Source organism: Marmota monax, unplaced genomic scaffold, assembly GCF_021218885.2.
Source record: "Marmota monax isolate L192 unplaced genomic scaffold, Marmota_monax_Labrador192_F-V1.1 WCK01_AAM20220418_F8-fsc00021, whole genome shotgun sequence".
Lineage (NCBI taxonomy): Eukaryota > Metazoa > Chordata > Mammalia > Rodentia > Sciuridae > Marmota > Marmota monax.
The window spans coordinates 19,629,112-19,652,799 of record NW_026695228.1 but is presented as its reverse complement, the minus strand read 5'-3'; the positions used below and the strand labels follow the sequence as shown (position 1 = coordinate 19,652,799).

The following is a 23,688-nucleotide window of genomic DNA, read 5'->3' as shown; positions in this document are numbered from 1 at the left end:
TGGGATGTAGCTCAGTAGTAGAGTAGCCCTGGGTTCCATCCCAGGTATACATAAATCAATTAATCAATCATGGGTGAGGGCTAGGAATGTGACTCAGTGGTGGACCAGCACTTGGTCTAGCCTTTTCAAGGCCCTGAATTTGATCCCTAGCTGAAATGGGGGGAAAAAGAAGTCCACAGGTAAGCTTGAGTTTAGTAGTCCTACTATTTGTGAGACTGAGGCAGGAGGATTATTGTATCCCATCCCAAGCAACATGGTGAGGCCCTGTTTCTAATGAATTAATTAACTAATTAATTAATTTTATAAATAAAAATTTAAAGAGCCACAGGCTCATGTTGGTGCTCAAAGGAAGAAACTCATCAGTCCTCTTTAGAAGTTGTTAGAAAACCAGCTTGTTTAGAAAATTGTTAGAAGGAAGCATTTATCCTGCCTCCTTTCTATGAACTGAACTATGGAAGACCAAGATATAGTAGATGAGGGCAAAGTTGAGCAACACTGTCCCATAAAACTTTCTGGAATATGGAGGATGTTCTGTATACATGTGGTCCATTTGTAATACCTGGATTAGTGTGATTGAGAAAATAAGGTCTTAATTTTACTTTAAATAACCACATGTAACTAATGAACAGCATTACTATTGACATATTCTTGTTAAATTATCTGAAACAGTGGAACTATAAATTTCTAATTTTAGGAGCTGGGTTTGTGCCTCAGTGGTAGAGTGCCTACCTAGCATGCAAGAGGCACTGGGTTCGATCCTCAGAACCATATAAATGTAAAATAAAGATATTGTGTTCACCTAAAACTTAAGAATAAATATTTTTTTACAAATTTCTAATTTTGAAGACACCTGTTAAAATGCGATGTGAAGGGAGACGACAAACTTTAGTGACCACTAAATTCCACAGAGGGCATCATGTACTTCTAGAGAGATGTGTGTTGGTTGTACCTTACCAGACTACAGGAAATCAGGAGTGTGGCAAAGTTACACCACCCACAAAACCCAACTGTGGGAAACAGGACAAATGACCTAATTTCTTGAACATGATTGCAAGCAAGTGGTGGCCCTAGGGGGTGTGATGTGTGTGTGCCTCCAGTGTGGAATATGCTATAAAGATTTCAATCAAGGGGGGTTGGGGCTTTGGCTCAGTAGTAGAGCACTTGCGTAGCATGCATGAAGCACTGGGTTCAATCCTCAGCACCACATAAAAATAAATAAATAAAATAAAGGTATTGTGTCCATCTACGACTTAAAAAAAAAAAAAAAGATTTCAACCAAGTGTGACTCCAACAAAGATTAAGGGATGGCTCTTAAATTGTTGAAGGTATCATTGTGATCACATTTGCCATGTAGACACCAACACTAAACCCTTAAAATGTATATTGTGAAGGATTTGCTTCAAGAAAGCTAATGGAGGAGTAGGAGAAAAGAGCAGAATATATAGAACCCACAAGATTTGTCCCCTGATGGCCATGGGACCTGAGTGGTGGACATGGCTGGCAATTTTTCTCACTACTTCTATGGATATGTTTGAAATCTTCTGTAATAAAAGGTTTAAAAGTTGAGTTTAACCCTAGCTTCTTGACACATAGATCATCCAGAGCAGGGAAACTGGCAGTGTACAAAAGTTGGAGTGTAAACTTGTCAGAATTTTAACCTTTAATAGAGATGCTAGTGAGAGGCTGTGGCCTGATGCCTGTTGGCCCACCAGACAGCTTCTCTTTACAGCTTGCTTTCTTTATATAATAACTGCACATGAAGTTACCCTTCATGGTTTCCTGGAAAGTTTTAGCCATGAAGTGGGTGCTATTCCTGCAGGTGAGGAAACTGAGAAGTGAACTGGGCTCTATTTTTTGTTTTTTTGTTTTGATACTGAGACTAAACCCAGGGTGCTTTATCACTGAGCTACATACATCCCCAGCTCTTTTAAAAGTTATTTTGAGATAGGACCTTGCTAAGTTGCTCAGGCTGGTCTTGAACTTGGCCTCAGCTTCCCAAGTAGCTGGATTTACAACTGTGGTAAGTTGGGCAGTTTTTGATCTGACTAGCTGTGATGCTGATGGCAGCTTCTAGAAGGTGAGCTTCCTTCCCTGCTGGGTACCTAGAACATGTCTTATCACCTCTTGTGCTTCTTCACTTAATATTTTGACTCCATTATGTAAGTTGTTGTTGTTATTATTTTTATTAAACACCAGTGTCAAGGACTGGTGGTGTGACTAAGTGGTAGAGTAATTGTCTAGCATGTGTGAGGCCCTAGGTTCCATCCTTAGTTCTCCCTCAAACAACAGTATTTTCTCCCTATTGGTATCCTGCATCCACAGCAGTTGTATCCAATCAGGAGTGGATAAAGTAAGTGGTCAACTGGTATTATCAATTAATACCAGTTGACCACCTACTCTATACCAGTTTCCCTGCTCTGGATGATCTGTCAAGAAACTGGAGTCAAACTTGGGTTAAACTGAGGGAAGGCTTAGATCAAACCCACCTTTAAACCTTTTATTACAGAAAATTTTAAACATGCATACTTTGTTTCATGAAACAGAGCTTAGCAGTAGTGATTTGGGGATTCAACTGACAATGTGGGAGGGTCCTCAGCCCCAAGAATCTTAGATTTTGTGCTGTGTCAACTGTCACCCCCACTGTCCTGTTCTTCCACAGAATCCTGAGGCATGGACCACTCTCAGGTGGAAGTACTGTTTTTGGAATCCCCAGGGGTGTGCCTGGGGTCCAGTCTATCCTGGTCCTTGGTAGAAAGGGAAGCCAATGTTTGGACAAGTGAATTAGCAAAACACCTTGTGAGTTGAGGCCTGTGGCATATCCTCAGCAGTATGTTAATATAAAGCCATAGAATATTTTATTATGTTATTTTTAATCATTGTGTAACCAGTGACAAGGCCTGACTTAAAAGGTGTTCACCTGGTAGGCTGGGGATGTGGCTCAGTGATAGAGTGCATCCTAGCATGCACAAGGCACCACATAAATGTAAAATAAAGATATTGTGTCCAGGGGCTGGGGGTGTGGCTCAATCGGTAGCACGCTCACCTGGCATGCGTGTGGCCCGGATTCGATCCTCAGCACCACATACAAACAAAGATGTTGTGTTCGCCGAAAACTAAAAAATAAATATTAAAAAATTCTCTCTCTCTCTCTCTCTCTTTTTTTTTTAAATATATTGTGTCCACCTAAAACTTAAGAATAAATATTTTTTAAAAAAAAACAAAAACCAAGGTGTTCAGCTGGTAGTGGTCCATGTGACCCCAGCAGTCTGAGGCCTTTTCCTCTTCCCACGTTGGTTCTTATTAGTGAATTGTCCCATGTGGTCACACTCCTTTGTCTTTGCTGTGAGAAGGTTCTTAATCCCATCTGTCTGGTGGGCTTGCTGTGGCCTCATAGATCCCTGTGAAAATGCATAGTTCATGACATGATTGGAGGCTCTGTGACTGTTTGGGATCTTGTGCCAAACAAGTGTCTTTCCCTGAGGATCGGAGTCTGTGCTGTCATAGAATAAGACAGCTTTTCCCTGTTAGTTCTTTTCTCATCTGTTAAAAAAAAAAAAAAAAAAAAACACCCAGGTAATATTCACATAATAAAAATTCACCATTTTTTAGCCAGGTGCAATGACACAAGTCTATAATCCCAGTTACTTAGGGGAGTTAAGGCAGGAGGATGAAAAATTCAAGGCCAAGCCGGTCACTGTGGTGCATGCCTGTAATCCCAGAGGCCCGGGAGGCTGAGGCAGAAGGATTGTAAGTTCAAAGCCAGCTTCAGCAACTAAACAAAGCCCTAACTCAGCGAGACCCTGTCTCTAAATAAAATATAAAAAAGGGCTGGAGATGTGACCCAGTGGTTAAGCGCCTCTTGCTTCAATCTGTGGTGCTAAAAAAAGTGCCAACCTGGGTATCTTAGTGACATCTGTCTTAAAATAGAAAAAGGACTAGGGATGCAGATCAACCACCCCTTGAGTTCAGTCCCTAGTCCTGGAAAAACAACAAAAACAGAAATAAACGTCCCTGCCAAAACTCCATTTTGAAGTGTGCAATTAAATGCATTTAATACATTCACAATATTGTGTAACTATCACTTCTAATTCCAGAACATTTTCATCATCCTACAGTGAAACCCTGTACCTATTAACAGTCACTTCCCACTCTTCTCTCCTCAAGCCCCTGGCTTACCACTAATCTTTTTGTTTAAATGGATTTGCCTCTTTTCGTTATTTCATGTAAATGGGATCATGTGAGCCCTTTATCTGGCTTCTTTCACTTTTCAAGGTTCATCTACATTGTATGAAAACGTCATTCCTTTTTATGGCTGAGTAATATTCCATTGAATATAGACATACCACATTTTGTGTATCCACTCTTCCATTGTTGGACATTTAGGTTGTTTCTACTTTTTGGCTATTGTGAATAATGTTGCTTTTAATATTCATGTACAAGTTTTGTTTGAATGCTTGTATTCAGTTATTTCGGGTATATACTTAGGGATAGAATTGCTGAATCATGTGGTAATTATGTGTTTAACTCTTTGTGGAACTGTCAGTTTGTATTCCATGTCACTGGACCTTTTTACATTACTTCTAGCAATCTGTGAAGATCTAGTTTCTCTAGACCCTCACTAGTTATTTTTCACTTTTTTGATTATAGCCATCTAATGGTATGCTGTGATATGTCATCATGATTTCATTTGCATTTCCCAAGAGACTAATGGTACTTACTATCTTTTCATGGGCTTCCTGGGCATTTGTATATCTTTAGAGAAATGTCTCTAAATCATTTGCCCATTTTCATTCATTTATTTTTGTACCTGGGATTGAACCCAGGGGTGCTTAACTGCTGAGCTACTTCCCCTGCAGGCCCTTTTTTATTTATTTAGTTTGTTTGTTTATATTTTATTAGAGACAGGGTCTCCCTGAGTTTCTTGGGGCCTCACTAAGTTGCTGAGGCTGGCTTTGAATTCATGATCCTCCTGCCTCAGCCTCCCGAGTCACTGGTATTACAGGCGTTTGCCACCATACCTGGTCCCTTTGCCTGTTGTTTTTTTAAGTGAGTTGCTTGTCTTTTTGTTGTTATAAAATTTGGGGATGTGGTTGGTACTAGGGATGGAACTCAGGGCCTCACACATAATAGTCAAGTTCTCTACCACTGAACTACATCCCCAGCCTCTAAGAATTCTTTATGTATTTTGGACACTAAATCCTTGTCGTGTACATGATTCACTGATGGTTTTTCCACCCCCCCTAACTCCACTATATCAGTATTGTTTTTTAATGCACAAAACGTTTTTTTTTTAAATTTTATTTATTTATTTATTTACTTTTTATTTTTTTTTAATATTTATTTTTTAGTTTTCAGCAGACACAACATCTTTGTTTGTATGTGGTTGAGGATCGAACCCGGGCCACACGCATGCCAGGCGAGCGCGCTACCGCTTGAGCCACATCCCCAGCCGCAAAAATGTTTTAATGCAGTCCAAATTATCTTTTTTTATTTTAATATTATGCTTTTGTTATGATATCTAAGAATGCATTGCCAAATTGTGCCAAATCATGAAATTTTACCCTTTTATGTTTCCTTCACAGAATTCCATAGACTTAGGTCTTTGATCCATTGTGAGTTAATTTTCATATATGGTGTGAGACAAGGGATTTTTTGTTTTTGTGATACTAAGGGTTGAACCCAGGGGTGATCTACCACTGTGCTACATCTCTGTCCTATTTTTGAGACAGGGTCTTACTAAATTACCCAGGCTGGCATTAAGTTTATAGTTCTCCTCCTCAGTATCCCAAGTAGGTGGGATTACAGCATGTGGCACCACACCTGCTTTTTGTTATTTTTTTTGGTGAGGTCTCCCTATGCTGTCCAGGATAATCTCCAACTCCTGGGCTCTAATTATAACTCCTGATTGCTGCCTAGGTGGGCCATTCCACCCTGCTGAGTTTTTTGATCATTATCTTTTCTTTTAAACTGAAAACATTTTGACTGATTTAACAAGGGAAGGGGAATGGGATAACAGCTGGGAGTTCTGAAAGTATCTATTCCAATCTGTTAAAAAATGTGTATCCATGTTTCTTTTGTGCCAAGCATTGTGTTTTTCATGACCCTGGTGGCACTGAATAAGAACAAGAAGTTGTGCTTGTTCCCTGTTTTTTTTTTTGGGGGGGGGTACCAGGGATTGAACTCAGGGGCCCTGAACCACATCCCCAGCCCTTTTTTATGTTTTATTTTTATTATTCAGTATCTTTTTAGGTATAGTTGGACACAATACCTTTAATTTATTTATTTTTATGTGGAGCTGAGGATTGAACCCAAGGCCTTGCACATGCTAGGCAAGCGCTCTACTGCTCATCTACCATCCCAGCCCCTTTATGTTTTATTTTTATATTTTATTTACAGATAGGATCTCACTGAGTAGCTCAGGGTCTTGTTAAGTTGCTCATGCTGACCTCGTGCTTCAGCTTCCCAAACTGCTAGGATTACAGTCAAGTACCACTATGCCCCTCATGTCCCCTGTTCTTAATGGGAGTGGAAGGATACAAACAGAGATGAGTAAGTAGAATGTCAAGTGGCATGTGTAAAGTATTAGCTGAAATGTGAAGAAAGAACTATTCCTGCAGAGATCAGAGGTGCAAAGGCCCTGAGGTGGGAGTGAGCTTATCAGCTGAGAAAATAATAATTTGGGTGGAGTGTCTGGAGATGGTCAGAGAGGCTGCATGGCCTTATGACCAGAACAAGTACTTTGCTTCTATTTTATTAGGTAGCATGCTTTTACTAAAGGAATATTAATTTGAAACCCTCCCTTTGTGCAGAACTCATGCTCAGCTCAGCACTTGCCCAGAGGTTGCTGCAGTATAGGTGTCTACAGAACCTCTCACCCCGACTACAGGTGGACGATTTCTTTTTACAGGAAAGAAGATATCAGTAGGATTTCTGTTCCAGCTGTTCACATTGTGGGGGAAGTGCTACAAGAACTGTTTGTGGTAGGCCCTGTGCAGACACTTTCTTTTTAGGAAGAAGTAACCTTCTCTACTGGTTCTGATCCTCCCCTGGAGCTTAGATACTAAAGAATACGGATACTTGCAGGAAGGAACTTGATAAAGGGACTGTGTGCCTGGCCTCCAGCCGCCCATGGAGTTACACTATTGTTGGGTGCCCTGATGAAAATGACAAGAGATGAATATGCGGGTCCCTCATTTTCCATTGTTTCCCTCCTGGGAGTAGAGAAAGTTTTTTTTTTTGCCCTTCCAGGAATTTTCTGTGCAAAACCTCCCTGTCATTTTCATCTTTGGGGCTTTATGGAGCTAGGGTCTTGACTGCAGCTAAGCTGGGCCCTGAGGGAGTACAACCCTTGAAGGGTTAAGGCCTCCCATTTTGTGATGTGAACATCACAGATGGCATGGAAATGGCAGGCCTAACTCTTCATACGCTGAGGAGATCCCAGCCCAGTAGGCAGATGAAAGAGGATGTAGTTCTGGTCTCCTCCCACAGGAAGGGGAAACTCAGCCAGTTAGTCCTTACTGTGGCACCTCAAACGGGGCTCTGGTTACTGTTCATCTGTGTTGGTTTAATATTGCCTAGGTTCCCCTTCATAGGTGGCACCTGTGTTTCTGTGTTGTGTGCTTGTCAGCAGCATCTGTTTCTCTCCCTGGGGCTACAGGGTTGAGCTTGAGCTCAGGCGCCTATGTGGGGCTGCTTCCAGCAGTGCTTCAGTTAGGAAGTATTGGGTTCAGAACACTTCCAAGGTATTACACATGGAAGCCAAGTCTTGAGCCCTGGGAACTGTCAGTACTTTTAAAGACAATTACTTGCTACTTGCCTTTCTCTTCATAAACTTGTAATCATTGTAGGTGCACTTTTTCCTGTTGTCTTGTGTGACTTAAAGATGGAGACAGACTTTCATCTCATTACTGGGAAAGGATGCTTAGAGGCCAGGACACAGCTGATGTGAAGAGAGAAAGAGCTGATTGGGTTCTGTGTGAGAACTTCAGTGACCAGCATGCTGTTGATGTTGTGGCAGTTTCAAATTTTCGGGCGATCCAGCTGTGTCTAAGGGGAGATTAAAGCACAGTCCTATACCATCTTGCCTTGGAAGGAATGATTCTCTAGTTTTATCCTCTAGTTGTTTCCAGGTTGAGGCCTGGGAATCTGGTTCTCCTGGGCCTCTTTTTACATACCCTGTGGCTGGGTGCACTTTTAGCGGGCTGGCACTTATACTATGGCAAGAAGCTTGTATTTTCTAGAGATGAGTTGTCCTAAAAACTGCTTTGTTCTGGCTGTGGCTATGGCTCAGTGGTAGAGCGCTTGCCTAGCACATATGAGGCACTGGATTCCATCTTCAGCACCACATAAAAATAAATAAAGGTATTGTGTCCATCTACAACTAAAAAAAAACAAACGAAAACCTGCTTTGTTCTGACACAGGGCTGGGATGAGATGCTACCAAGTGCTGTCTTCCACTGTAGAAGGTTTAGATGTGGTTTGCAGATAGGAATTTGAAGACCATCAAAATTTAACTTATCCCCACCACCAGCCTTTTTTTTTTTTTGGTTGGTTGGTGCTGGGGATTGAACCCAGGACCTTGTGTATAAGCAGGAGCTCTACCACTGAGCTCCCATACCTAATCCTAAAGTTCTATTTTTTAAATGTTGGCTGTTACTTAGCTTGAGTATATCAGTTTGTAATAATTTGCTCTCCATGTTAATTTTGTTAAATATATCCAAAAATGCATTTTTGGAGGCATGACATATAAATCTTCTACTTTAAGAAAATGTTGTTGTCAACTTATTTATTTGTAAAAATAAACACCGGATATACCATTTCTTTCTTTCTTTCTTTCTTTCTTTCTTTCTTTCTTTCTTTCTTTCTTTCTTTCTCTTTCTTTCTTTCTTTCTTTCTTTCTTTCTTTCTTTCTTTCTTTCTTTCTTTCTTTCTTTCTTTCTTTCATTTCTTTCTTTCATTTCTTTTCATTCTATTTTGTTGTGGTGCTGGGGATTGAATCCAGGGCTTTGTACATGCTGGGCCAGTGATCCATCATTGAGCTTCAACCCAGTCCCTTTTTGTTATTGTTTTGGTTTTGAGCAGCGTCTTGCTGCATTGCCCAGGCTGGTCTTGAACTCCTGGGCTCAAGCAATCTTCCTGCCTTAGCCTCTGGAATATCTGGGACTATAGGCATGTGTAACTGTGCCCAGCACTCCTTTCATTCTTGATAACCCATGTCTCTGGGTTGTTCACCAAGGACTGAAGATGATGGATAGAATGTTTTGTCTGATTTTGCTTCAGATTCCTCCCACTGTTTGGTGACAGGAATGAGCTTATATTGGATAGATCATTAGCATTTCAGATGGAGAACCAGTGGTGGACCCATTATTTAGCAGTGGGGATGCACCTAGGTTGTCATAGTGCCTCTGGTAGGAGTCAGCAATTGAGATGCTCCTGGACCTAGCTTCTCTCTCAACACCTACATTTAACACACTTGTTAAATGTTTTTGATCCTGCAAAAGTTGGATAGAAAACTCTTGCCAGGACTGTTGTATCCCTGTTGGAAATAAGAAATAAGACCAGGTACAAGGGCCAGAATAACCAATTTGTGAAGTACACAAAGGAGCCCACTTATTTCAAGTGCTCTTGTCTGTAATTGGTGTTTTTTTGAAACAGAAGTTCTTTTGACTTGTCAAAGGGTAAACCTTAGGCTGTGGCTGTGGTTGTGGCTGTGGCTCAGCGGTAGCACACCCCCAGCATCAGTGCTTAAATTTCCAGCATCAGTGCTTAAATTTGTGTATTTGGTGGCATGAAGGGAGACTCTTCATTTATTTATTTATTTTTGTGGTACTGAAGATGGAATCCAGGGCCTTGTATATGTTAGCCCAAGCACTCTACCACTGTGCTACACCTCCAGCCTGAGACACTTCATTTAAATTGTATGTATTCATGTCTTTTTGTAATGTGTTCTGGACTGGGAATGTAGCTCAGTGGTAAAATGCTTGCATGGTATGAACAGGCCCTAGGTTCAATCCCCAGTAATGCCCCCCCCCCCCCAAAAAAAAAAAGGTTTGCATGTTCTGTGCTACTGTTCAGATCTCAGCATTCCTTTCCTCTGTCTTTCAGGACTTTATTAAAGGTTTTAGCTCTTCTCACTCTCACAGGTGGAAAGACAGTCAGGATTCTTCCCTCCCTATTCCTGGACTCTTTCAGGGCTATAAACGATTCAGGAGGCCCATTTTCATTGTGAGCCTCTCATACTGAAATGTTACATGCAAGTCACCTCTCTGTTGCTTCTAAGCTACCTTGTTGCATTTAAAATACAGTTGTTAAAAGTCTGAATCTCCTTTTATTTGCCTTCATCTACCTTTTAGGAGACAGGTTTTAATTCTCTTGTATATATCTGTCATGTCACCTTTTCTGCTACTTACTTCCCCCTTTTTCCATCTTTTCATTTCTGCCTTTAGGGTCCAGCTCAAATGAGTAATTTCTAGATTCTTCTTTTTCTTTGGATCAGTATGGTGTACTCCTTTTCCAGTGTAGTCCTGTAACCAGGTAACTCTCATCTCATAACTCTGTTCCCTCAAAGGTCAGGACCCTAAGGTCTTCCTCCTCCTGCCCTCCACAGAAGAAGTGTCACTAGTCCCTCCAAGTTACCATCTGGAGCAGGATGAGTACTTGTTGGAATTGTCTGGGTTAAGGAGCCTTGCAGCAGTCCATGTCAGACCAAGTGAGCTGTGAACTAGGAGGAAGTATGTCCTAGGCAGTTAGTAACTGACCAGCTCCTCATGCTGCAAAAGTTTCCTTTTGAGTTCATGCATTGTCCATAGAAGCACACAGTAGCTATTTCTTTGACTTGTCTGGATATTAAAATTACTGTGTTTTTTTCAGCATGAAGTGCTAGTAGTGAGGTGAAGTCTTATTGCTAGTGATTCGAAAATGTCTTGTTGCTCCAACTGATGAGAAACCACCAGGCTGAGGAAGAATGGGTTGAGGTGGAGGGAGGTAGGCAGGAATGCAGCAGGAAAGAGATTCTGCAGGGCTCTGGGCTCCTTTGTGTACTTCACAAATTGGTTATTCTGGCCCTTGTACCTGGTCCTATTTCTTATTTCCAACCTTTGTAGTCTACCTTATTCTTGGGACACTTAGGGCAGTAGCTGTGCAGACACTAATAAATTACAAGAACTCCGTTTCTTTTGCTTAGAGTTAAACATAGGAGAAAGAGATCTTTTCTGAGCTATTTGGGTAAGACTTCAGAAATGGGAGGAGGGGGTAAAAATGTGTGTGTGTGTGTGTGTGAGAGAGAGAGAGAGAGAGAGAGAGAGAGAGAGAGAGAGAGAGAGAGAGAATATATGAATTTGTGTGAGTATAGGTGCACAGCCTATATGTGTGTTTGGAGCAGGGTTTCTTCATTTGTAACTAGCCCAGAGTGCTACAGTTTGAGGGGTGGGAAGGTGTTTCTGTTGCCTTCCTGTGTCCATTGTCTCTTGAGAAGGTCTTTTTTAAAGATTCAGATGCTCTTAAGTCACAGATACTGAGTATTCCTTGTCCCTTTCCCTCTTCTGCTGCCTGTGGCTTCCTGGGAACCCACAGCATAGTTGTGGCCAAAGGCCCCCTGCTCAGGCCCTGAGAACCTTGCTCTGTTTGTGGAAGGCTAACAGTGGCACTGCCTACCTTATGAAAAGCCTTTGAAAGAGCAACTAAGCCCCTTCCACAAGACCGGAAGATTTGTTTCTCCCATTTCTCTTTGTATAAAGTGGTCATCTATGTGGTGGCTCTGTTGGCCTTTCTCTACCTCAAGCGAAAGAGAGAACCCGTATCCAGTCCCGAAGTCCAGGCAACCCTAGTGTGAGGTGGACAGGATACTACCAGACTGAGAGTGAAGTGATGACCAGGCCCAGTATTCATGAGAATGTTGGCAGAATTGAAGGACCAAGGTGCTGACCAGATGGAGCCTGCACTTTGCTAGGTCCCAGCAGTTCCCCTGTTGTCCTCAGGCTAGGGCTGAGACTGAGTTGTGGAGCTGTAGCTTCAAGTGAAATGTACTAAGTACTGACCTTTGACTGCCCAGTGACTTAGTTCTGGGATCTCTGTCCATTCCTCAGGACAGAACACAGGGTGTAGGATCCCTGCCTGCCTAGAATCTGCCTGGAATGGGAAGGTCATAGGCAGCACAGAGCAGCATCCAGAAGGGTAATATGGACTCTGCCCGCTGGATGCCCCTCCACCCCATCTGGTAAAACATCCTTGAGGTTCATGAAGGCCAGTCCTCATTACCTGGTAAACCCATTCCCTGTAGCTCCATCACATCACAGGGTATCCATAGGGACCCCCAGTCCTCCAGATACTCAACCTTCACGTGTTTGGGTTACTTTCCACCCCATCCTCCACAAGACTTCTCCTTTGCTACTCACCCTATCCCCACTAGGCCTGCAACCCTCCAGTCCCTCTCAGCTTCCATGCTTTCCTTAGGGCTTTGACCTTGACACTTAGCACCCACTCGAGGAAGGAAGGGTTAAAGTTTTGTCTGCCACAGTAATTGAGTTTTGTAGCACATAATTTCCTTCTATGAGGGGCCTGTTTATCTTTTTAAAAAAATTTTTTTAATATCGTAGTTGGACACAATAACTTTTATTTTATTTATTTTTATGTGATACTGAGAAACCCAGGCCTTGGGAAGCGAGTGCGCTACCACTGAGCCATGACCCCAGACACCACACCCCCCTCCCCCGCCTGTTTATCTTGAGAGTTCCAAGCATGTAAGGCTTTTTTTTTTTTTTAACTTTATTTTTTTATGTGGTGCTGAGGATCGAACCCAGTGCCTCACACATGCTAGGCAAGCACTCTACCACTGCGCCACAACTCAGCCCCACGTGTAAGGCTTTTAAGATAGTATAAAACTGACCCCACAGCAAGTGCTCTTGTCTGTAATTGGTATTTTTTTGAAACAGAAGTTCTTTTGACTTGTCAAAGGGTAAACCTTGGGCTGTGGCTGTGGCTGTGGCTGTGGCTCAGCGGTAGCACACTTGCCTGGCATATGTGAGGCACTGGGTTCGGTTCTCAGCACCGCATATAAATAAATAAAAGTCTATTAACAACTAAAAAAAATATATATGAAAAAATAGAGAGTTAACCTTCAGGGCTCAAGTTGAATTTACTCATTTGAATCCTGTCAGTTCTGTTATCAGACTTGTTTAGGAAACACAGGCTTCTTCCAACATACATTAGGGAAGAGTTGGAGCATGGCACAAATACTGTGCTTGCATATGTGTGGTTTTCTCTAGGAGAAACACAGGCTGAGATTGGGAAACTGTGGTCTGCGGAATGATAGTGCATTTGGTATATTTTTATTGGGACATAGCTGCAGCCATTCAAGTATGCATTATCTGAACCACGAGGCCTCACATGAAGAGATCAAATTGTCCCCAGAAGTCAAAGTTATTGAGTGGTCTCCCTTTAGAAAAAGTTTGGTTCTCTTGTCCTAGGGGACTCTAGAAAATGGTTCCCATCTAAACAGGACACCAGTGGTACACAAAATCAAAGTGCCCACACTTCAGATGTATACCAAGTTCCTTTCAGGTCTTGCATGTTATAGCCCCTCCTGTCCCCTACTGTGGTTGGACTGGCTCCTTACAGTGTAGTTCATGGTAAGGTTACACTAACCTGCATCCCACTGTGTCACAATAAGCACATGCTCTTTCCAAGGTGAGAGGCCAGACTTCATGTGACATTGTGTGTTTCTCAGCCATCAAACACACTGCCTGTGTACCTACACTTAGCAGATGTCTAACTTTTTTGTGTGTTTTGGATGAAGTTTTGGATGAAATATGGTGCTTAGCCACATTATTCCCATAAGCCCTGCATTTAAAAAAATATTTTTTTTTGGTAGTTGTGGATGGACAGAATGCCTTTATTTTATTTGTAGATAGATGGTGCTAAGGATTGAATCCAGTGCCTCACATATGTTAGGCAAGTGCTCTGCCACTGAGCTACAGCCCCAGCCCAAGCTCTGCATTTTAAAGGCCTGGTCTCACGTTCTGCAGTGATTTAAGGAACACTGTATAAGTGTTGTGATACAGCAGAACTTATTGTACTTCGAAAGCAAACACCAAAAGGTGTGGACTCACTCTTGACACTCAATATATTGTCATGAACATTCTCATTTCGGGTTTTGTGGGGTGGGAGTACAAGGTCAGCCTGAGCTGCTACTCATGAGGTGTTTCCAAGTCCTCTGGAAACTTCAGGTCTGACTTGGGGAGTGTTTTGAAGGGCATTGCCTAGAAGAGTATGACTTTCAGCCCCCAGCATTGCTTTGGCCACTCACTGTGTTGACGTCCACATGACCAGGTTGTGCCTCAGTTTCCCCACATGTACAATGAGAGTTGATAGTAGTATTTATCTTATAGTACGTGGGTATGAGTATCATCTGTGGGGTAATTGCTCAATTGGTGTTAGGAGTTTTGCCCTTTTTAAGGTAAAAGTTATTTTTTAGGAAGAATAATACACATTTTCTGTTTAACAATAAAGGAGCAATAAACTTGGAATGGGATCTAAGGATCCCATTGTTGAAAAGGGGGTTCTGAGGGGTTCAGTCTAGTCACCTCAGAGAGCTAGCTCCCCTCTGAAACTTGAATCTGCTCATGAATTAAGTGTTTGCCATTTTCCTGGTGTGTGGCTGGCACTCTTCCAGGATTGTTGACAAGTTGTCTCTGTTCTCATACCTAGTGGGTATAGCAGTGTCATCCCAAATACTTTGACATGGGGTAAGGGAGCTTGTACTTTCTGTTTGTGGCCTGGTCTTCCAGCATAAGTATTCATTTTGTCCAGCATGGCTGCCATGGAGGCATCCAACGATGGGTGTTCCATTATTCTCCTATACTGGCATGTGCAGGTGTCACTTGAACCCTACCAAGTGTCTTATCATTTCAGGAGAAAACAGGAAGTTAAATGTGGTTAACCAAAGACTTTTTGAGCCATACAGTGGAAGGTGTTGCCTTGGGCAACTTGTCCACAGAGTGTTAAGGTAGAAAGAGAAGGGATGGGCCTGGACTTCAGATCTAGGTCAGCTAGACTTCGATTTTCTTTCTTTGTTGAGGGGTACACAAGCCTGCTTTCGCTCATGGAGGCTCTTAGCGAGTAGTAAGTCTTTTTTTCTTTTTGTGAAAACCTTTAGCACAGGACTCACCAGGGCCTCCTTCCTGGGCATGAGACCTCCCTGCTTAGTGGCTTGGCCCATGCCGTTTCCCTGTGGGGAACGTCTCTCCTGTTCTGTCCTGGCCTCATCTGAAGGCAGTCTTCAGTCCACATCACATGCTTTCCAGAGTCAGAGTGGTGGATTTTTTCAGGAAGGTACTTGACTTGTTGGCTTTGTTACAGGGCACCCCAGGAACCACAGATTTTTGCAAGGCTAATTTACAGAAATGTAGACTTAACTCAATAGTGCATACTGAGCCCATACTTGTGCTGCTCACTGAAAATGAAGGCAAATGATGAATGGGAAAAAGAAACTTTGGTTGATGAAGAGTTTAGCATCAAGCCAGGAGAGATGAAACTGCTGAGTGATATGGGCATTGTTGCTGTGGGTCCCCATCAGTGCCTTGATAAGGGATACTGTCCTGGTAATTATTGTGGTGATCACTCAGGGAGGCTAGTGCCCAGGTAGATGTGCTTTGGAGATGAGCCAAGGGGTTGGATTTACTGTTTTAGAGCTTGAGTCTCTGTTAAGTGGTACACATGGTGGATTTTTAAAGCTGTGTAGATATTTCAGATAAACAGTGGGAAAGGGACAGTGGCCTCTCTTGGACTGCTAAAGTTGATATGTTCACCTTGTGTCCTTCCTAGGTCTTAACCACTGAAGGAGCTGGCCTCCGTCCCCAACCCTGTCTCTGCTCCTAGCTCTCTCCTCCCTGCAGTCTGGATGCCACTTACCCCATCCTTTGGCTTACACTTGAACTTTGAGCAGGTTGGTGGTGTTATTTTATCTAGATTGCTTCTTTATTTTCTTCCTTCCTACCTTGGTTCTGGGGATGAAATCCAAGGTCTCCCCTATACTAGGCAAGTGCTCTACCACTAAGCTACACCTCCAATCCCTGGTTTTCCTTTTTATTCTTCGATTTTTTTTTTTTTTTTTAATGTACAAGACTAATGCATAGTCACCATTAAAGAATTTAGACAGTACAGTAATGTTAACTACAGAAAGTGAAAGTTCCTTAATAATCCATCCTTTAGAGATAGTCATCTGCTGATTTTTAGTTCAGTTCCTTTCAGTTTTGATTTGAGTAATATTTATTTCAGTTTTCTTCCCCTATAGATGATTCATTTCATATTTTGTACTGAGGATTGAACTCAGGGATGCTTTCCAGCTGAACTACATCCCCCAGTCCTTTGTTCTTTCATTTTGAGACAAAAGTCTAAGTTGCCTAGGCTGGCTTCAAACTTGAGATCCTCCTGCATCAGCCTCCCAAGTTGCTGGTGTACATTACCAGGCCAATCAATGATAACCATTTCTGAAACGCTGTGTGCTACTGTACTTTTCCTGCAACTTGGTCCTTCTCTTTCAAACTGTATTCAGCATCATTGCATGTCAATGAGTAAGGATGAGAAAACTGAGGCTCAACTTCCTGTAGCCAGCCACTGGGTGCAAGACGGAGCTGAGGCTCACTCTCTGTTCAGTGCTATTTTTGGTTATGGAAGTTGACTGCTTGGAACATCTTTTTATCTCCTGAGTTAAATTGTATTCCTTGTACTTGTCCTTAATGAGATTTGATGTTGTTTAAAAGTTGAAAGCTGGCATTTTTGGTTTCAGTTCCTTCTGAAATGAATCCCAGCCATTCTTTTACTCGGATGTGTCAGGAAGTGACTCAGGCCAATCTAGGCAGATTGAGGTGTCTGTTCTACTCAGGAAGATATGTGAAACACAGAATCAGAACATGGCTTAGCTGTTCTCTCCATCCCCAAGTACTTCTGGGACACATTGAGACACCTGAGTTTGACTTAAAGATAGGAAGCCACCAGAAGGGATGCAACTTCCTCAGGCTATGCTACAGTGGGGAGAGTAGATGGGAATTCTGGACCCAGGCAGGAGATGAAGGTGTAGAGAGAGAGAGAGAGAGAGCGCACAGTCCCCACCCTTGGTACTGTCAGGATGCAGAGACTTGTTTGCACTGTGCATCTTCATGGAGTTAGGGGCACTCTGGAGGTGAGTACCCATGTGCAAACCTCTGTGTCACTGTCATTCCTATATGTTCTGATGCTGTTGAAGTTTAGGTTGGTCCAATGCTAGTGAGGCTAGCTATGGGCCAATGACATGCCTGCACCCTATCATTGACCCTGCTGATTTGAAGACTCTCTTCCCTCCTGGCAGGAAAATGTGTCCCTAGCTTCCCTGAGAACAGTGGCTGCCCCCAGGTGCAGTACCCCCATGCTCCTCATATCTAAATAAACTCTTGACCTTCCTTCCCCATCTCAGAAAAGTAATTCCATCTTGGTTGCTCAGGGAAAATAAAACCAAACAAAGCAGCTCTCCTCCCCTCTCATCCAACTTTTGATATATCTTCAGAGTACACCCACCATTCATTCAGTCTGTGTCCCCAATGCTGTCGCTTTCCAGATCTGAGTCACAAAGTGCTGGCAACTCCCCTCACCCTCTGCTCTCCTTGGCCCTCCTTCCTTGTCTGTTCTCCAGCCGCATGACCCTCTAGAAAAAGTTGGAACCTTCCTGTCTTCCTAGATTCCTGAGTTTACCCCACTTTCGTGGGGTCACTTTGAGCTCAGCACCTTCCTGTACCTTCTCCAACTTTGCCTCTGTACTGGTGGGAACAAGTGGGCACTAGCATGCTGTTCCTCCTGTGGGCACTCCACTTGGGGCATGTCTCCTTTCAAAACTGAATTCTGATGCTGTCCTTTCTCTCTGGGCTTCCTGCTGCTTTACATGCTCTGACCACCCCAGGTCCACCCCTTATGTCCCCACAGCACTGTCACCTGACACTCTTGGTTGCTTCACTAACTATTCCCCTCCAACCCCAGAAAAATATACTTTTCAGAACATCAGTCCTGTCACTTCTACCACATTCCTTAACCCACCTTATTACTAAGTCTTATTTTCATGTTTGGAATATGGATTTTTTTTATACTTGTACAGGTTGAGCATCCCTCACCAGAAATGTTTCTAAACTTTTTTTTTCTTTCTTTCTTTTTTTTTTTCCCCCCAAGTGCTGACATGAAGCTGAAAAAGTTTTGGGTTTTTGGAGCATTTCAAATTTCACATTTTCTAATTAGGGATGCTGAACTGGTGAGGTCTATGCCAACATTCCAAAATCTGGGGTGGGGGTGGGGGTGGAAACAACTCAGATCTGAAACTCTTGCTCATAAGCATTTTGGATAAGTGATACTCAACCTGTAGAATGATAGTACAATATAGACACCATGTTATAGTGTAGACAATATCGTTAATAAGACCTCAAGGGTAGGGCTCAGATTTGTTTCTATTAACTTTGTTTTTTAAGTTATCAAGAGACATTTACTAGCCAGATGCAGTGGTGCATGCCTGTAATTCCAGTGCCCAGGAGGCTAAGGCAGGAGGATCAAAAGTTCAAAGCCATGGGCTGGGGATGTGGCTCAAGTGGTAGCGTGCTCGCATGGCATGCGTGCGGCCCGGGTTCTATCCTCAGCACCACATACAAAGATGTTGTGTCCGCCGAAAACTAAAAAGTAAATAAATATTAAAATTCTCTCTCTCTCTCTCTCTCTCTCTCTCTCTCTCTCTCTCTCTCTTGTTTTAGAACATGTTTTCTGACCGAGATTCTCAGACCAGTTGGATAGTGGCATTTTACTAAAATAAAGCAGAATAGAATAGAGATTATTGAAACTTACACTCTTGTAAAGCCCCATTATCAGTAAAGTGTTAAAGCCTCAGTGGCCCTATTGCCCTGGGTTGGCCAAGGCCCTCATGGCTTGGCCTATATAGGGCCCCCATAGGGCTACTGGAGCCTGCCTGCCTAGACTCCAGCTGAGGGAGACCTGTGCTGTGCCCCCACCTACCTGTTAGCCTGGGGGCATTAGAGGACAATGCATCAGGTTTTTCTTGACACTGCAAGTGTTGCTTGCTTTGGAGGCCTGGAGTTGGGGTATTTGGAGTGAGATGTGGGTGCTGATAAGTGGCCCTGGCAGCCTTAGGGCCCTTACTATTAATGTGGGCCTACTGCTATTGGGATTTCTGGTTTTACAGGCAGCAGCCATCAAAACTGGTTTCTTTCTGACAATTTTGTAGTTGTCACTGTGTCTGTGCTTGCAGTGCAGTGGCCAGAAACCCTGGTTTGCTCGGGATATTGGTTCTGCCTGCCTTGAGGAAGAAGGAGCCTTGCCTTGCAAGCACATACCCTTCCCCAGGATCACACTCACTGATGACCAGAGATTGGCCAGTAGCAGGGGTCCACTTCAAGGACAGGACTGTGAAGGAGGCTCAGGTCTGAGTGGGGAGGTCAGAGCTCACTGAGACCTCTGCAGGATGGGCCCCGCACCCACCCAGTGACCTGTCTCTGGAAGGCCCAGGACGTGAAGGCAACCATCAACTCTGGACCTGGGTTTGGCTTCCCCCAGACACTGCACACTAAGCACACGCTGGCATTGGGACCTCTGTTGGAGACACTGACCCCGGAACTCTTTGTGGGGTGGGTCTGCTCTTCCCTGCCCCTCATGCTAACAGTGAAGCTATGTGGCGAGGTGGAGTAATTGGGAGGATTTCAAGCAGGGTCTTAGGCTCTAATTTTTGTTTGTTTTTAGTATGTATATATTTTAGTTGTAGAAGGAACCCAGTACCTTTATTTTATTTATTTATTTCTATGCAGTGCTGAGAGTTGAACCCAATGCCTCATATGTGCTAGGCAAGCGCTCTTCCACTGAGCCACAACCCCAGCCCAGGTCTTGGGTTTTGATGAGCTTCATGGAACAGAGCTTACAAGTCCAGAGGAGCCCTGTCTAGTGGGAGCAGAGGCAGTGTGGGAAAGCCTGGGGTTGGGGGTGTTTATAAATCTCAGGGAAAGGTCAGTGTCATACGTCCATATCTCTGGTCTGGCCCACCCCCAATCTCTATAGGCACTGGGCCAGACCAGGAGCTTTACCCACTTTTTTCCTTTTGGTGCTGCTGGGAATCAAACCCAGGACCTCATACATGCTAGGCTTAGAATTTTACCACTGAGCCACATCCTCATATCCTCACATCCCCAGCTGCACCTTCACCTTTAAGTGGCAGAATTTTCCAACCTCAGTGGGGCCTTCCCCCTCAACCCTTTGGTACTGGGATTGAACCTAGGGATCTTCTGCCACTGAGCTGTAACCCGCCTGCCTCAGCTTCCTGGGTTACTGGCGTGCACTACTGTGTCTGGCTCAGTGAAGCCCTTCTTTTTTGAAGTTCTGGTTTCAACTTTCACTAGATAGTCTCCTCTCTGGTCTTTGCCTTGGAGTGCATGTACCTGCCATCCAAGATAGTTGTCAGAAACTCTTTTCTTGTCTAATCTGAGACAAGAACATCTGAGAAGCTCTTGTTTTGGGTGATGCCTAAAGGAGAGATGTCCCATCCCTCTCACAGTGGGGAAGGGTGATTGACATTCAGAGGGCAGACTTGTTTGGGGTCTCATGGGAAGACAGGACAGACAGATTGTCAGTGAGCAGGTTTGACAGCATTTGTAGTCAAGGCGTGTTGGTGGAAAGGCAGAAGCCATATAACTTTAGAAGGAAGGAAGAATTGGAGGGGCAGCTGGCCTGGATTAGACAAACAGGGCACTGAGCAGGCAAACTGAAGGCAGCTGGGGGCCAAACATTTGGTGTGGGGTGTGTGGTAGGTGTAGTTTGGAACTGCAGGAGGTGCTGAGAGGGTGAGTGAAGCCGAATCTGAATGCCTAAAGTCATCCAGGTTTGGGACCCAACTCTAAATCCTAGTCTAGGTCATGTTAGAGCTAAATCATGCCATGTGGTTGGTGCTGAGAGAGAAGTTGTTAGGTCCCACCCTCTTCCATCAGTATGGGGTCGGGAGCACAGAGCTTTCTGAGACCTATGAGGAGCAGCTCAGTCTGCCCTGGCTGAGAGACCTATTTAATTTGACCCTTTTGGATGGGCTGGCTGTGCTTAGCCAGGCTAGCAAGTGCAAACAGTCTACTTTCTCTGGCTCCAGGAGCATGAAGCAGCTGTCACATTTTCCTTTCAGTGTAAGCCCACAAAAGGGCACATTTGGGCAGGTTCCTGCACTATTGCTCACTTGTGAAGTCAGTGCCTTAAAAGAGGTGGCAAGTGAATCAGTTCAGGAGTAGGTTCTGTATATGATTATGGAACCCCTTCTTGCCATTCAGCCCCCAGCCTGCCAGAAGGTGGTTTCTAGAACTGGATCTGCCCAGCACTACCTGAGATAAGCCTCCCCAGGGTGTTCACCAATAAGGAAACTGAGGCGCTGGGAAGGTGGGTACCCTCCTTCAAGAGCACAGAAAGAATCATAGGGCTTCAGCACAAAGCATGCCAAAGGTGTGAGCCAGGGTTTTCTGTGGGGCTCACACACAATGGGTTCTAACTATCCCATGGAAAACTATGACATGGGAAATTGTATGAGAGCTCAGCAACTTATTTCTTTCTTGTCCCCTATTGAACTCTGGAGTTCAACTTTCCCAAGTCTTGTTTCCCTTGACCTGTTGGGACATGAAGGCTGGCCTGGGCTTAAAGTGGCCCCTTTAAAAAAGTGCCTGTGTTCTGGATCCTGCTGTGGAATGCCTGCTGCCTCCCTGCAGACAGGCATGCTGCGCTGTCCTCCATCCTGTCTCTGTGAGGGTTAACAGCACTTCAGCTTGTTGTCTGGAACCGGTTCAGACTGGTTTTCTGGAAAGTGCTTTGTCTCTCAGACTGAATCCTGGGAAGGGTCATGTGGAGCCCAGTGATGTCACGGGATCAAAAACTGATTCAGCTATTTTTTCCTTCTTTTCTTTCTTCTTTAAATCAAGATATGTGTGTGCTGCAGGTACAGGGTGGTGGCACATTGATGGGCCAGGCCTCATTTTCCTCAAAGTGTACCATTCTGGCAACTAGAGGGTTAAAAGTCACCCTCACTCCCTGCCTCCTGGAGGTAAGCAGGGAGTGAGGAGACCTCCATTCACTGAAGTGGAGCATCAGGGGTCAACCCATTCACTTTAGTGAAGGGTTGGGCTGGCCCTACCCTGCTTCTAGGACAGTGTGATTATGCCCTTCCTGATTTCCACATGTCTCTAGTCCAGTGCAGATGCTCACAATCCCTTAGATCTTATTTCCCATCTAGAAAAATTTTCCTCTATTTTCTCTTGATTTGTCAGTGCACAGAATTCCTCCTATCTGATAAGCAGCCCCCAGCCATTGTTTTTGTTCAGCTACCCACAGGTTTCTAGCCCCTGAGAGACTGAGATAGAGCTTGGCCCCCCCGGCCATAAAGAAATATCCTGGAGATGCTTTTGCAGACCTGCATTTGTTGTATGTTGTACCTACTTCTGCCATCACCATACAGCAAGGAATACAGTCAAAGACAATACCCTGAAAAATTGTTTAAAGGTAGTAACTTCCTTGTGCCTAGTTAAAATGCTGTGTCTTCTCCTCCCCTCAAAGTTCAGAATGACTGAGGAAGCATGCCGAACACGAAGTCAGAAACGAGCCCTTGAACCGGACCCTATAGAGGATGATGTGGAGAGCAAGAAAATGAAAATGGAGAGAGGATCGTCAGCTTCAGACTTAAACTCTGATGGAGATACAAGGGTGACACCTGAGCCAGGAGCAGGTCCAGTCCAAGGATTGCTGAGGACAGCAGAGGCCACCACAATGGGCAGAGGTGATGGACTGGTGAGCGACGGGCCAGTGGATATGCGAACCTCACACAGGTGAGTGGGAGGACCTGGAGGGAGATGTGCTGGAGCCAAAGAGAGATTCAATGTAGATGCAGAGGTGAGCCACACTCTAGGACCCAAGCAGGCTTGGAGGAAACACCTTTACTGATTTGTCATACACATATCTGTAGGTTCCACTCTGACATCACTTCACTGGCAGCTGTGCCATCCTGGCCAAGGAACCTCCCTCCTGGGGTCTTGGATCCTGGGGAATAGGGTATGAGAGGAGGAGGTGGAGGAGGGTGTTATCCCTGTCAGATACCTTACTGTCAGCATATTTTTTTTTAAACATGTACATGTATCACATCAATCAACTCAGTGCTTTTGGTTTATAGGAAAACTTGATTTTGTCATGTGGTTTTTATCTCCCTGCTCTTCAGATCTGTGGGTCAGGAGGCTAGGGATTCTACACTCTGCCTTAATCACTTGGTATTGGAATTGGGAGCCCAGCCTGGGGTTCTACTCATCAGAGGAAGGGGCCTCTCAGTTGCTTGTCTTGGTGGCGCCTGAGTTCAGCTTGTTGTTTTTGTTCCTTCTATGTTATCACTAATTATGTCGGGTGACTTTACCTGATGCTTAGCTCTTGTGAGGACTCAGAGTCTAAAAGCAATCAGACTCCTCATTTCTTCATTTAAAAAAATTCCCTTTTTTCCCTGTAGGGAGAGATTCAGACCTAGCATCTGCTCTTGTATCACCCCTCCCCTCAGAGCTCCCTAGAATGTTCACACTCAGATGCCCACTTCAGGCCCTAGCCCTTTGACAGTCTCCTCTATAACCCCTGGTTCATCTTCCCTTACTGCTAACCAAAGTCCTTCCCCTGTGC

General features: G+C 44.0%; 1 protein-coding gene across 13 annotated transcripts in view; it reads left to right on the top strand.

Moving 5' to 3' along the window:
* Positions 1–23,688, top strand: part of Gatad2a (GATA zinc finger domain containing 2A) — a 110,486-nt gene that overhangs the window by 49,616 nt on the left and 37,182 nt on the right. For 5 of the 13 annotated variants that reach the window (XM_046436799.1, XM_046436797.1, XM_046436808.2 and 2 more), the window contains 2 exons: positions 15,820–15,940; positions 22,591–22,859. In XM_046436799.1, the coding sequence (XP_046292755.1) occupies positions 15,896–15,940; positions 22,591–22,859 (314 nt within the window). In that variant the 5' untranslated portion in view covers positions 15,820–15,895. The remainder of the gene's footprint in view (positions 1–15,819; positions 15,941–22,590; positions 22,860–23,688) is intronic. The other 8 variants (XM_046436803.1, XM_058576533.1, XM_046436801.2 and 5 more) reach the window with 3 other exon arrangements.